This window comes from Leucoraja erinacea, chromosome 5 (genome assembly GCF_028641065.1).
Source record: "Leucoraja erinacea ecotype New England chromosome 5, Leri_hhj_1, whole genome shotgun sequence".
Taxonomy (NCBI): Eukaryota; Metazoa; Chordata; class Chondrichthyes; order Rajiformes; family Rajidae; genus Leucoraja; species Leucoraja erinaceus.
This window is the reverse complement of record NC_073381.1, coordinates 64,859,461-64,875,411: the sequence shown is the minus strand read 5'-3', so window position 1 is coordinate 64,875,411 and position 15,951 is coordinate 64,859,461. Positions and strand designations below refer to the sequence as shown.

Below are 15,951 nucleotides of genomic sequence, written 5' to 3'. Positions count from 1 at the left end.
CCCCACACCCACACCTTAAACTTTAAACATCAATCCTTCTGTTCTCAAGCTTTATTAATACTATTATTCAACATTGCAATGTAGTTGGATGTATAAAGTCGGCTGCTTTACAAATGAAGGATTATTCATCTGCACTCACAGATGACTTTAATGTGGCATTGAAGAAAGTCAAGGACAGGATTCCTGTCCACATTCCTTTCTGAGTGCTCAGCAAGATGCAAGAGGAAATGTATTTAAAACGGCTAAGATAACTTCAGATAAAAGACATGCAAATAGAAGACACTTGAGGTAAAAATTGAAGACACTTAAAACTCAAGGTAAAGGAATCGCTAGGAGGTAGTGACCATAATATGATAAGTTCTAATTGCAATTTGAGAGTGAGAAGGTTAAATCAGAAATGTCAGTTGCAGTTAAACAAAGGGGCCTATGAAGGCATGAGAGAAGAGCTGACCAAGGTCGATTGGAAACGGATCCTAGCTGAAATGACAGGAATGAACAGCAATGGCAGGAATTTCTGGGCATAATCCTGAAGATGCAGGATCATTTCATTCCAAAGAGGAAGAAAGATTTTAAGGGGAGTAAGTGACAACCTTGGATGACAAGAGAAGTTAGGGATAGAATAAAACTAAAAGAAAAGGTGTGTGACATAGCAAAGAGTAGCGGGAAGCCAGAAGATTGGGAACTTTCAAAGGGCAACAGAAGGTAACAAAAATGACAATACGGGGTGAAAAGATGAAGTATGATGCTAAGCTGGCCAAGAATATAAAGAAGGATAGTAAAAGCTTCTTTAGGTATGTTAAGAGAAAAAGATTAGTAAAGACAAATATGGATCCCTTGAAGGCAGAAACAGGTGAAATTATTATGGGGAACAAGGAAATGGCAGAAGAGTTGAACAGGTACTTTGGTTCTGTCTTCACTAAGGAAGAAACAAACAATCTCCCAGATGCACTAGAGGACAGAGGATCAAGGGAGACAGAGGAACTGAAAGAAATTGATAAGGTCCCATGCAGGAGATTAGTTGGCAAAATTAGAACACATGCTATTGGGGGTAGGGTATTGACATGGATAGAGAATTGGTTGGCAGACAAGAAACAAAGAGTAGGAATAAGCGGGTCCCTGTCATAATGGTAGGCAGTGGCAAATGGAGTGCTGCATGGCTCGGTGCTGGGGCCGCAACTATTTACTATATATATTAATGATTTAGATGATGGGATTAAAAGTAACACTAGCAAATTTGCAGATGACACAAAGCTAGGTGGCAGTGTGAACTGCGAAGAGGATGCTAGGAGGTTGCAGGGTGACTTGGACAGGTTGAGTGCATGGGCAGATGCTTGGCAGATGCAGTATAATGTAGATAAATGTGAGGTTATCCACTTTGGCGGCAAGAACAAGGAGGCAGATTATTATCTCATTGGTGTCAGATTAGGAAAAAAGGAAGTGCAACAAGACCTGCGTGTTCTTGTACACCAGTCACTGAACATAAACATTGCAGGTACAGAAGGCAGTGAAGAAAGCTAATGGCATGTTGGCCTTCATAATGAGAGAATTTGAGTATAGAAGTAAATAGGTCCTTCTGCAGTTGTACAGGGCCCTGGTGAGACCACATCTGGAGTATTGTGTACAGTTTCCGTCTCCTAATTTGAGGAAGGACATCCTTGCTATTAAGGCAGTATAGCGTAAATTCACGAGGTTAATCCCCGGGATTGCGGGACTGTCATTGGAAAGATTGGAAAGAGTGGGCTTGCATTCACTGGAATTTAGAAGAATGAGATGGTATCTTATAGAAACGTACAAACATTATAAAAGGACTGGACAAGCTAGATGCAGGGAAATTTTTCCCAATGGTGGGGGAGTCAAGAACCAGGGGCCACAATCTAAAAATAAAGGGGAGGCCATTTAAACTGGGATGAGAAAAACTTTTTCATCCAGAGAGTTGTGAATTTGTGGAATTCCCTGCCACAGAAGGCAGTAGAGGCCAATTCACTGGATGAATTTAAAAGAGTTAGAGCTCTAGGGGCTAGCGGAATTAAGGGATTTTGGGAGAATGCAGGCATGGGTTACTGATTGTGGATGATCAGCCAGATCTGATTCCTGGGATGTCAGGACTGTCTTATGAAGAAAGACTGGATAGACTTGGTTTATACTCTCTAGAATTTAGGAGATTGAGATGGGATCTTATAGAAACTTACAAAATGCTTAAGGGGTTGGACAGGCTAGATGCAGGAAGATTGTTCCCGATGTTGGGGAAGTCCAGGACAAGGGGTCACAGCTTAAGGATAAGGGGGAAATCCTTTAAAACCGAGATGAGAAGAACTTTTTTCACACAGAGAGTGGTGAGTCTCTGGAACTCTCTGCCGCAGAGGGTAGTCGAGGCCAGTTCATTGGCTATATTTAAGAGGGAGTTAGATGTGGCCCTTGTGGCTAAGGGGATCAGAGGATATGGCGAGAAGGCAGGTACGGGATACTGAGTTGGATGATCAGCCATGATCATATTGAATGGCGGTGCAGGCTCGAAGGGCCGAATGGCCTACTCCTGCACCTAATTTCTATGTTTCTATGTTTCTATGTTAGGATCACAATGAATGGCGGCGCTGGCTCGAAGGGAAAAATAGCCTCCTGCTGTTTATGTTTCTATATTCAGCAGGTTAGCCATCAGCTGTGCTGAAAGGTCAATGTTCTTGATATATTCAATATTTAATGAAACTATCACCACTACAAGGCCGCTTGCTTTTGCAATAAAAGCGTTCTTATATTTAGCAGCAGCTTTGGACTGGATCTTGCTGGCAAAAGCCTGCTGCTCACAAATGCCACCTATAGTTAGTTACCCATGTTACCTCTGTTACAGCCATTCATATAATGGAAATTCCACCTTTTACAATTTAGTAATCATGACCCAAAAATTCAGAAATGGGAATATAATTCGCTCTCATGGAACCTATGTGAAAAATATATATAAACACTATTATGTTTTTAACTTGCATTTCCTGGGGCTTGTCCAGGTGATTCACCAATGCATTATGGAAAATTGCAATGTTGACTGTTTTATATGAACACAACACTCCCTCCTCCTGCCACCTAACATGGTGGCCGCCTGTACATATGGTCCAAATGTGAACAGATAATCTGGTCCAGCTACCTTGTCCACAGCGTTGCTCGCTCTCCAATCTATGAGGAGTTTTAAATGTTTCAGAGAATTGGTGCAAATATTGAAGCAAATAACCTTAAAACATTAAAATGATAATTTTATTTCACAAATTAAGAACTCAGGCAGCACGATTGCGCAGCGGTAGAGTTGCTGCCTTGCAGCAACAGAGACCCGATCCTGACTACGAGTGTTGTCTGTATGCCGTTGGTACGTTCTTCCCATTAAACATGTGAATTTTCTCTGGGAAGCTCCGGTTTCCTCCCACATACAAAGACGTATAGAAAGTGGCTTGGAATAAATGTAAAATTGTCCCTAGTGTGTGTAGGATAGTGTTAGTGCAGGGATCGCTGGTCCGCGCGGACTTTGTGGGTTGAAGGGCCTGTTTCCATGCTGTATCTCTAAACTAAACTAAACTAAAATAAACTAAACTAAATTAACTGAAACATGTAATAAAAATATTATACTAAACCAAAGTGATAAAAAGGAGCTCAACCTCTCCTTTACAGCCCTACAATTCTCATTGAAATCACTTCTTCCATTAGAATCCCACTCACAAATACTTTCCTTCTCTGGATTGCCTCCTCTGACATTCTGATCATTGGCCACTTTGGCTCCCAAACATCACCTCCCTTTGTTAGAACCTTTGTTAGAGTCAAGAGTGGTGACAGAACAGCATAGAATCCATCAGTGCACCAGGTTTACACTTTAGACTTTGGACATGAAGCGAATAAACAGGCTCTTCGGCCCGTCAAATCTGTGCCAACTAGTGATCATCCTGTACACTAGCATTATCCTACACACTAGGGACAATTTACAATTTTACCGATGCCAATTAACCTACATACCTGTACATCTTTGAAATGTGGGTGGAAACCGGAGCTCCTGGACAAAACCCATGCTGTCACAGGGAGAGCGTGCACACTCCATACAGACAGAACCTGGGGTCAGGACCGAACCGAGTCTCTGATGCTGTAAGGCAGCAAGTCTACCTCTGTGGCACTGTGCCCCCCTCTGAGCTGCATTTGTTTACAGATCACGGGACTCATTGGGTGTGGCTTAAACCTACCTTTTCTGATGCCAAGCTTGTGTTAACCTGTTGGTATAATCAAGTTTCTAGAACAATATTTACTATGGTTAAATCGTACAGGTTGCCCTCCTTTATTTGAAGATTGACATACAGACTAGGAGCAGCAATACCTGTGGTTATATGTCAATAAAAGGCTTCTTAACAGGTGCTACATTCTGACAATGCAAAAAGATAAACTCATTATGCAAGATAAATTAAGAGAAAACAAAATTAAACTAAATGATTCAGAGAATACAATAATTACAGTAATTTGAAGATATATATTTTAAATAACTTGATTATCGCTTACTGTATCCAAACTTCCATTGCAAGCATTCGTTAAGGATAAAATCAAAAGGGATGAGATCAAAATTACCTTGCGCTAAAGTAAGGTTTTTCAATGTAAGTGAATGCTCCCAGTCCTTCAGCCTCAGATCCTCTGTGACATTGTTGAGCATGGCTACCTCCTGTTTCAGTTGCTTCTCTGTGTTTTGCTGAACAACCTTCAAAATCTTCGCATCTTCAGACACATTTGCCAAACGTATTTGAAATAGCTGAAGTCTCGTGTGTTGGTTGCTAATATCCTCTGTGAAGGTGCTGTTGACTGTAGTAAGTGCCCAACGTGCCTCCTTCACCTGCCTACTCAGATTTCCTGCATTTGACGTTAACTGTTTTAAGTTTGCCTGTTGCTTTTGGAGTGTATCCTGTGCACTGCTTAAACTTAGAGACAAATTGTATATTTCTTGTCGGTTTGTTGAACTAAACTGCTGTAAATCATCTTCTAAATCATTCACAGATGCATTAATGTCATCCATGCGTGCCTCAAAGCTCTGCAGCTTGGTTTCCAGTCTCTGAACAGACTCGCTCAATTGAAACAAAAGGACTGAACGATTCCGGAAAAGTTCATGTAGTTTCAAAATATTATCCATGACATCTTCCTTGGATGCCTTCTGCTCCATTGTTTGACGCATGTCTTTGAAGCCTTCACCTAAGGTTGTAATGTTGTCTGTCAATATTTTCCAATCAACGGGTGAGCGTTGATGTCTGGGAACTGAAAAAAATATAAATGTAAACATTGCAGGCAAACATCTTGCACTCTTTAGATCTAATCTCTTTTGAACAAGGTTATGTTTGACTCCATTTAACGTGAGCAATTTGCAAATCCTTGTTTACCAGCTCTCCCAAACATTCAATCAGTCCTAGGATGTGTACATTGGATGTCACATATTAAAATTCCAACAGCAAAACGTGCTAAATATTGGGCCTTTAATGTTTGGATGAGGAATTTAACAGGCAATTTGGTACATTTGTTAGCAAACATATCTGAATCAAATACGAGCATTTTTAAATTAAATGTAACTTTATCTTAAAACAAGTGGTCACAGACTTATGAAAATGTACTGCCTATTCAAGGTGACCTATTCAATTGCAGTAGTTATTCTTTAACCGTTCAATTTAAAAACATGGATGGCACAATGGCGTAGTGTGTGGAGCTGTTGTTTCACAGCTCCAGTGACCTGGGTTCGATTCTGACCTCCAGTGCTGTCTGTGTGGAGTTTGCATGTTCTCTTCATGACCATGTGGGTTTCCCACAGGTCTTCGGTTGTCCCCCACTAACCAAAGATGTGAGGGAGTAGGTTAATCAGCCACTATTATTGTCCTGGGTGGGTACATGAAAGGTAGAATCTGTGGGGAGTTGATGAAATTGTGGGGGGAATTAAAATGGGGTTAATGTAGGATTCGTGTAAATGATTCGTGCAAAGGTTGGTGGGTCAAATAGCTTATTTCCATGTTATATGAATCAATGTTCTAGCATTTTCATGGCTTTTCTCCTTATGCAGAGATATTGATGCTAGAAGCCCCTGAAAGTCAGGGGATCCACATCACATAGAAATGTGAAAATATGTCAGTAGTGACAGCATGAATGAGCTAATAATATTTGAATGTGCCCATATATTCACAGGCATTAAGAACCATGAGTTCCAAAGAATTTAAAAGCAGATTCATTCTAGTCAAGGAACCCAGCACAATTGCAGGTGTTGGGTTTAGGTGCAGACGTTGGAGAACATTAGTATTTACCAGTATTGTGAAATGGAAAAATAACAATTCAATAGATTGCTTTATAGAGTCAATGAGTCATACAGCATGGAAACAGGCCCTTGGCCCAGTTTGCTCATATCTACCAAGGCCCCATCTACACTAGTCTCACCTGCCTGCATTTGGCCCATTTCCCTCTAAACATTTCCTATCCATGTACCTGTCCAAATGTCTTTTAAACGTTATAGTTTTTACCTCAATTACCTCCTCCAGCAGCTAATTCCTTACACCCACCACCCTCCTTGTGAAAAAGATGCCCCTCAAATTCCTATTAAATCTTTTCCCTTTCACCTTAAATCTATGTCCTCGGGTTCTAGATTCCCCTACTCTGGGTAAAAGACTCTGTGCATCTACCCTATCTGTTCCCCTCTTACACACCTTTGTAAGATCACCTCTCATCCTGCTACACTCCAAGAAATACAGTCCTAGCCTACCCAACCTCTACCTAAAGCTCAGGCCTTCAATATCCTTGCTTAACAAAATCCTTCTTGTAGCAGGGTGACTAAAACTGAACACAATATTCCAACTGTGGTCTCACCAGTGCCTTGTAAAGCTGCAACATAACCTCCCAATTTCTATACACAACACACTAACTGATGAAGGCCAATATGCCTAAAACCTTCTTGACCACCCTAACTACCTGTAATGCCACTTTCAAGGAAATAGGTACCTGCACTCCTAGATCCCTCTGTAATACAACACCCCTCAGAGCTCTGCCATTTACTGTGAAGGTCCAGCCCTGGTTAGATTTCCCAAAATGCAACACCGCACATTTATCTGCATTAAACTCCATTAACCATTCCCATTTGCACAACTGATCAAGATCCTGCTGTGATAACTACCTTTGCCATCTACAATAAATCCACTATTTATTGTCCAATAATTGCAAGTCCATTTTGCACTGCTGGCCAAAAATATATGTCGATTGCAAATGCTGTAAATTGCATTCAGACACTTTGTGGAACCAGGTATATCTTTTTGAACAATAACAGCAAGCACAGTTGGGAGGGTATGGCATGTGTATCATTGTTTTCCATTTATATAATGGGCCACCTCTTCCATATAAAGTGATATCATGCAGAAACTGCCAGCATTTCTTTGGTAAGGTGCCCCTAATTTTTTCACTTTCTCATTATTTCACATAGTTGTTAGCTACTCTTTGGGAGAGTTTTGCAGATTGCTCTCTAATTTTAGGCACAAATGTGTGCAATTCTACAGAACTAATACTGTGAAAGTTGCCCACTGAATTTGTGCCATGCAGTGAGGGACAATGATAAACATTAATGGAGTTAGATTTTTCTTAATTAAATATTATCCAAATAATCTCAATCGGTTAAAGTAGTTTTAGCTGCTTTAACTGACCTAATTTTATTAATTTTTAATAACTTTTTAATTGGCTTAGATATTAAAAAAATAATAATAATGAATATGCACATTCATAAGCATCATTAGTCTTTGAAGGCATTGACAGCTGGCTGAGCTGAGGACAGGTCTGCCAAAGTTTGTTAAGGTTTTTTGTGGTTTGGTTGCAATGTGATGGCTTACTCTACAGAAGGCTTCACTATTTAGGATCTGCAGGACTACCTATTAGATTGACTGGTAAATCTGCAAAAGGTAAGGATAGACATAGAAACATAGAAATAGGTGCAGGAGTAGGCCATTCGGTCCTTCGAGCCTGCACCGCCATTCAATATGATCATGTCTGATCATCCAACTCAGTATCCTGTGCCTGCCTTCTCTCCATACCCCCTGATCCCTTTAGCCACAAGGGCCACATCTAACTCCCTCTTAAATACAGCCAATGAACTGGCCTCAACTAGTTCTGTGACCTTCTGTGGCAGAGAGTTCCAGAGATTCACCACTCTCTGTGTGAAAAATGTTTTTCTCATCTCGGTCCTAAAGGATCTCCCCTTTATCCTCAAACTGTGACCCCTTGTCCTGGACTTCCCCAACATTGGGAACATTCTTCCTGCATCTAGCCTGTCCAACCCCTTAAGAATTTTGTAAGTTTCTATAAGATCCCCCCTCAATCTCCTAAATTCTAGCGAGTACAAGCCAATGTGCTTATTGCATCATCCAAAGATGATGTGATTATTGCATCTTCCAGCTGCCATTGTGGGCAGCTCGACACTGACAGTATGCTAGGCCATGAAGTGTGTGGAAGATTTCAAAATGGTAGATATGACAAATGATCACGAAGCAGAAGGAAAATTGTAAGAGTAGTGAGCAGGCCTGGAGCCTAAAGTAAGCTTCTCAAAGTTGCCCTTTGAGAAAATTAGTGAACAATTAAAATGATCCCTTTCGTAATGTAGAAGAAGAGAAAATGTATTCAAATCCTGCTGCTCTCAGGAAAAAAATCATTATAAAGGCAGGATTCATTTTTGTCATGTGTTAGGAATGTTTGAATATAAAATAAATTGAAATTGATTCTGTTCAGAACTGTAGTTCGGCCACATCTGGGACACAAGGTATAATTTTACAAACTGGTGTGAGACTAAATTCGCAATATACATTCCTGGAACCATGATTCATTACATTATCCCACTGTGTAGAGTTTTAGATTGCTCATATTAAGAGGCACATGATATCTCAAGCTTAGATGCAGCACAGATTTATGAGGATTAGGGCAGGGTGAAGGGGTGAACAGTTACAGCTATTATATTTAGTAAACTGAGTGAACATATAATTACACTCTAATTTTCATGAGCAGCCAAAACAAAGAAACCACAATCTCAAGATAAGCTGCAGAGCTGAATAATAAAATGTTTTGTGGAAAGATTTATTGGAACGCTTTGGCACAATGAACAGTCAATGCTAAACTTCACCAGTGTGCTCTAGCTACAGAATCATATTTACCTAAGTATAAGTTACAAAATTACAATTTTAATTGATGAGACCCCAGGCCAATAAGTAGAACATTAGATAAGCACATGTTGAATACAATTACAGAGGTATTTTGCAACATTGATATCAGTAACTACCATCCACTATTTAACAGAAGAATTGTGATCATGACAGAATCTGGTAATGGTAAAGCATTACATCTTTCCATCTAACTGCACTGATGAACTTCATGCCCTAATTTATTCCTCATTACCTAACCCTTATCATACTGTAGTAATTTTGGACCTCAACAGTGTTAATAAATCTTTCCCAATGCATAGTGTTCAATCGAGCTGCAGTTGACCAGTTTTTTTTAATACACCAGTTCCCTTTATCAGTTCCCTGTCCCTTGTGCTCAATGTCCTTTGAGATAAAGCCAATAGTCTATTATGGTTTGCTTACTTTGGCTGCTCATGAAAATTAACGAGTGTACCATACTTCTTGGTTATTTCTATCTTTGCACTAGGTTCTGTGATTTTCATTCATGATTATGATTAAAGGGCGGCACGGTGACTTGCTGCCTTACAGTGCCAGAGGCCTGGGTTTGATCCTGACTATGCGTGCTTGCCTGTACGGAGTTTGTACGTTCTCACCGTGACCAGCGTGGGTTTCCTCTGGGATCTCTGGTTTCCTCCCACATTCCAAAGATGTTCAGGTTTGTAAGTTAATTGGCTTGATATAATTGTAAATTGGCCCTTGCGTGTGTAGGATAGTGTTAGTGTACGGGGATCACTGGTCGGCGCGGACTTAGTGGGCGGAATGGCCTGTTTCCATGCTGGATCTCTAAACTAAACTAACACCCAAAATGTTCTTGCCCTTCCACTTCCCTATGGGGTCTTACCCTATAGGGGTCTGGTGGCAAAATGGATAGCCAGGTGTGCCATCACCTGTCCTTCAGGCTTTGAACTTTTGCATTCTCTCAGGCCTATTGAGGTGAGAGTGTCTGACAGCTGGCAATTCCCTTTGGAGCTGATGGTTGTCAGTCAACACAAGTCAGTTTAATGTTGCCTATATTCAAAACACTTAATTTGCTTCAGTCACCAAGGAGAAAAATAACCTAGTTATTTAAACTCTTAAAGTAAGTTGAATGTGTGTTCAGGTCATAAGGTCATAAGGGATAGGAGTCGAATTAGGCCATTCAGCCCATCAAGTTACTCCACCATTCAATCATGGCTGATCTATCTCTTCCTGCTAACCCCATTCTCCTGCCTCCACCCCATTACCTCTGACACCCGTACTAATCAAGAATCTATCTATCTCTGCCTTAAAGATATCCACTGAATTGGTCTCCACAGCCTTCTGTGGCAATGAATTCCAGATTCACCACCCTCTGACTAAAGACATTTTTCCTCATCTCCTTCCTAAAAGAAGGTCCTTTAATTCTGAATGTGGTTGGATGGCTAGGTTTCTGATTTATTTTAATGCTTCTATTATATTTTAGTTTTGCAGATTAGGAACAATTGCTTTCCCATTCCGGGATTCCTTTTAGGTTTGTAATCAATAGATTCTGATGGTTGATTGCTTGCGATGGAAATTGGAACGCTGTTTTAATTAAGTGTGCTTTTTATATTGGCTACAGTTCTGTTAATTTCAGGAGCTTTGCGTTTTTTTCAATATCATGTTTTTCCTTCCATGAATTGAATGAGTTGCAGCTTCAACAAAAATGTTGACATCGGAGACATCACCCTGCCTTTCGATGTTCAAGCTTCACAGTGAATGGTGGTGCTGCCTCGAAGGACCGAATGGCCTACTTCTGCACCTATTGTCTATTGTCTATTAATGCATTGTAGTCGCAACTGTTTCAAAATTTGAGTTGAGATTCTGAAATTTTCTAATCATATCTAATCTGCTTTGCTTTCAATCAACATTTGAGGATGATGTATATTACTTAAATGGAAATATGTTGATATGGAAGATGTATGAAGTTGTTCAAATCAGAAACTGGAGTAATAAGGGTAAAGAATTATCATATTGGACAGCTACAATATCTGCTCAGGCAACTCCTGCTCTTTAATTCTGAGTAGGAAGGAACTGCAAATGCTGGTTTACACTGAAGATAGACACAACATGCTGGAGTAACTCAGCAGGTCAGGCATCATCTCGAGAAAGATGAAAAGAGTGACATTTCATTTCAACTCAATTTTTTTCTCTTTATTCCTTCTCTATATTCATACATATCTTTGTCAGAGGAGCCGACTGGTGATACTATAGATTGAGGGGATGAAGTAACGCAAGCAGGAGAAACAGTACAGGGAATGATTTTCTCAGACATTACCAGTTTTCATATGTTATTGAATTTAAATAAAATTAAGTTAGACTAAAATATATCTATACATTGAATTTTGAAGAACATTGAATTCTCCACTTTTATGTAACTACAAAACCCTCACTCTTTCTTCTTCCCCCACACCACCCCTCTTATCTCAAGCCTCTTGCCTGTGCCACATCTGGACGTGCACATATTTCTCCCCTCCCCCTCCCCTTCAACTCACATTCTTTCCCCTAGTTTCACAATTGGCAATTCTTCAATCCTTTTCTCTCACACCTTGTGTCTTCATCTCTGGCCTTTGTTCAAAACGTCTTCCTATCAACGCCTCTCACCCGTATCAACTGTATCAACCTAAAACATGCCAGGCGTTGTTCTGCCCCTCCTCTCTTTCAGCTTTCTGCACCCCCCCCCACCACCTCACAATTAGTTTGAAAACGGGTCCGGACCCGAAACTTCACCCATCCATGTTCTCTAAAAATGCCTGACCCACTGAATTATTCCTGCACTTTGCATCATTTTCAGTAAAATATATTGCTGGTTAGGGTAATATAATTAGTGGCACTATAAGTCCACTTTATTCTGTTTCAGGAACACAAAACTAAAGATAGACACAAAATGCTGGAGTAACTCAGCGGGACAGGCAGCATCTCTGGAAGGAATGGGTGACGTTTCGGGTTGATACCCTCATTCAGACTACTTGCTCCATGAGCCAGTATGAACGTGCCTGACCCATATATTGGTCTCGACTCTTCTTTCCTGGCTGTTTTTTATAACCTTTGAATCTGTTATGGTCCAAAAATCTGTCTATTTGTATGAGTATGTTCAGCGACTCAGCCTTCACTGCTCCCTTGAGCAGGATTTCCAAAGATTTATGAGGTACTGAAAGAAGAAATTCCTCTCACCTCAGTATCAAGCAATCCATAAAAGTGAACGCGCTTTTGGAGAGGTTCCATGCGCCACATCAGAGATGCTTGAAACGAGTCTCCCTAACGTGATTATCTAAAAATAATTGGGCAGGGAGGGCCTAATTTTTCTCTCAGGTTTCTTAAAGTCTTGAATATAAATGGATAAAGCAATAAAGAAAATCCATAGAATTTTGTACTTGGCGAACAGGGGCACACAGTAGAATAGCAATGATAACGTTATATAAGACACTAGACCAAGTGGGATGTGTTGAGCCCTGTTTCCCAAACGCAATATTCCACCACTCACCCGTTCCCCCAACGCAACCCGTTCCACTAACACAATATTCTGTCACTCACCCATAACCCCCAACTGTGCAGGCGCAGCTCATTTGCCCTCATCCCCCAACAATCTCTCCCCCTCCTCTTCACCTTCCCTCTTCCCTCTTCTATCTTCTCTCTTCTATCCTCTCTCTTCTATCTTCTAACTCCTCTCTCCTTTCTCCTCCTCCCCTCTCCCACTCCTTACAACAATATAACAAATCTCTCATTGCACTGCGTGGAACACTGTTAATGGGCAGTTTATGTAAATGAGATCCCATTGTGGCATCATAGTGGCTAACTGCCAAACTGGCACTGCAGTGTTCAAATTATTCTTTCTCAAACTTTCTCAAAAATGTGAATAACTTGTAAAATATAACATCAATCTGAAGGAAACACGATCCACTACACCACAAGTCCACGAAGGTGGTGCAATAATTGTAGCGCTATCGTGTACCGTTTTGGCATAGTTAAGGCCATGAAAAGCTGACAAACAAACACGCAAACTCACTGACAAGATGAGAATTTTAGTAATATATAGACAAAAGATAGATAGATAAATATCTGGCCCCAGTGAGGTTGGTGTTTGGGTGCCCCAGTGTAAAAAGGATATTAAAACCACAGGGAGCTGACAATCATTGGAATGCAGTTGTCTCCTGTTATGCATTGTTAACATTAGAAAGTGATTTTGTTTCAGCTGTAAGTGTTTATGTCATTTAAAGAGGAAATTAACTTTTTCTAAGCTGTATAACTACAGTATCTCCTGTTCTTATTTCTTACATCCTCATGATCTTAAACTGGAAACTAGTCATTTTCAGCTGTCTGTGATATTTGGCAAAACAACCCACTCCAAATCAGCCATCATTAAGCCAGAGACTGAGCATGCATATATACTACGCCCATTTGTTTTTGGTTCCATTTACATAATCACCCTTTTTTAAATGTAAAAGTAGTTTTTTTTGTGATGTTATATGCCAACATGCCTTAACAAGTTAAAAACTAAATTTAATCTTTTTTAACATTTTATTACAAAAGGTTACTACAGTTTAAAAAACAAAATGTATTAATTAAAGCAAGCAGTCAGGCCCTTAAACAGCTAATAGCCAATTTTTTCTCAGACAACTTTGTTCTCATCACTTCATCATGGGAAAACATAATCCAAAAAACATTCCTGAATTCCAAAATCAGATCTCTCATTATATTTCAGTTTGTCAGGAAATTCCTTATTGAATAATTAAAGGTGGAGGATAGATTCCGTGAAACAGCTTCTTGGACAAATTTCCTTTACCTATTCCAGGATGCTGGTCATCTAATGACCTAATGATGTGTCCTGCTGTTTACTCATTGTACAAGTGCTTTCTTGGCATGGGCAACCATCATTCTGCCAGTTTTACAAAGTTCACAATTTATTAAATGCAGGTCTAGAACATCCAACACACGAGAGCCTTAGAAGATTCTACCAAATGTGTAATTTAGTAACAAATACACAGCGTACTCTGCGTTTGAAATTTTGTCCTATTACAATCAATAGATCTGAATTTTAATAGACAAGTACAATCTGCAGCTTATTTAAAATGTGACTGAGGACAAATATCAGGAACGAATGTAACCCTCAATTTACCAATTGAATGGAAATAATCTGTTTCTTACTGTTAAGGGTGGTGAACTCCTGACTTGGAATGATAACTATAAGTAATACCCAAAGCATTAGGGCAATCGGGTTGGTACAGCAATGGTCCTTTTCACTCATATCCCTCATTGTCAGTGATGGGATGCAGCATCTAAATAGCACAACTAATTGTACGTTTGAGTTTTAGATTCACGAGTTCGGAACAAGGTGGATTTAAAAGGAAGTGGTGGTCACTGTGAAGTTAATTGGTGCGTTAAGTGGTTAGTGCTAAGGTGGAAGAGAGAATCTGAAAGCTCAGTAAAATCATTAAATAAGTGACATGCCTCTTGGGAGTTCATTGGTTGAATGGAGAAATTATGATTTGGACATGGGTTGCGGATCAGATTTTAGGTATTTAAAAGTGATCTATAGCCATAATTTTGGTTAATATTCCCCTGTGGAACTCGATAACCTGTAGGCTTTTTGACCATCCACATGCTATCAATTAGTCTCATTTCCCAGGCCTTTCTTTACACCAAAGCAACGCACAGATGCAATATGGACCCAGTAAACTGTTTAGCTGTGAACATATGAGTTTATTCAAGAGTTTATTTTTGTGTTAAAGGTTCAGGAGCTTCAACATTTTCACTTGTTTGCCTGCGAGGAGTTACAAAATCAAAATTCTTTAGTGAGGTTATAATTTCCCATTCAGTTCTGTTACAGTCACCAAGGACCAACTCACAGCAGCCAGCATTGATTTAATTTGTGATTCATGAAGTAATGACTCATTTCTAAGATGTGAGCCAGATGCAGCAAGTTTTCCTTCACTAAAAGATTTTTGCTTGGAAGGAATAAACAACAAATTGCTTGCCAGTAGTGGCATGAATGTAGATTTTATGTGACACGAAAAATGTCCAAATATTACTTTTGATTTGGGCGGCACGGTGGTGCAGCGGTAGTGTTGCTACCTTACAGCACTTGCAATGCCAGAGACCTGGGTCCAATCCTGACTACGGATGCTGTCTGTACAGAGTTTGTACGTTCTCCCTGTGACCACGTGGATTTTCTCCGAGATTTTCGGTTTCCTCCCACACTCATAAGACGTACAGATTTGTAGGTTAATTGGTTTGGGTTTGTATACTTGGTATAAGCATAAATTGTCCCTAGTGCGTGTAGGCTTGTGTTAATGTGCGGGGATCGCTGGTCAGTGTAGACTTGGTGGGCCGAAGGGCCTGTTTACGCACTGTATCTCAAAACTAAACTAAACTAAACAAAAAATCACACAAGCTGAATTTCAAATACAAATGTTGCTGAATGATGCGAGTCAGAATCATCAGGTTTCAACCCTTAATCTGGATCACCAATCCCATACATTTCTTGCTTTTAAAGGAGAACTAGAAGTAGATAGCCAACATAAATTGAGCTATTTCTCACAACTTAGTACCTTCTATCCATGAGATCACAACCCATACTCTTGTTCATAGGATAAGCATACCAATTTCCTTCCCACTTTGATGTCAGGAATCAAAACATTGGGTTGAACTGATCCCATGACCTATCATTCATAATTGGAATTGCTTGGATCAACACCCCTTCCCCCCGACCCCTGCACTCTGCACATTACCTGAACCTGTAATTAGCTCTTGAATGCTCCTCGTC

The 15,951-nt window shown here is 40.1% G+C and overlaps 1 protein-coding gene across 3 annotated transcripts in view; it reads right to left on the bottom strand.

Annotated features, from left to right (window-relative positions):
* Positions 1–15,951, bottom strand: part of scara5 (scavenger receptor class A, member 5 (putative)) — a 98,366-nt gene that overhangs the window by 53,096 nt on the left and 29,319 nt on the right. For all 3 annotated transcript variants that reach the window (XM_055635810.1, XM_055635811.1, XM_055635809.1), the window contains exon 4: positions 4,588–5,262. In XM_055635810.1, the coding sequence (XP_055491785.1) occupies positions 4,588–5,262 (675 nt within the window). The remainder of the gene's footprint in view (positions 1–4,587; positions 5,263–15,951) is intronic.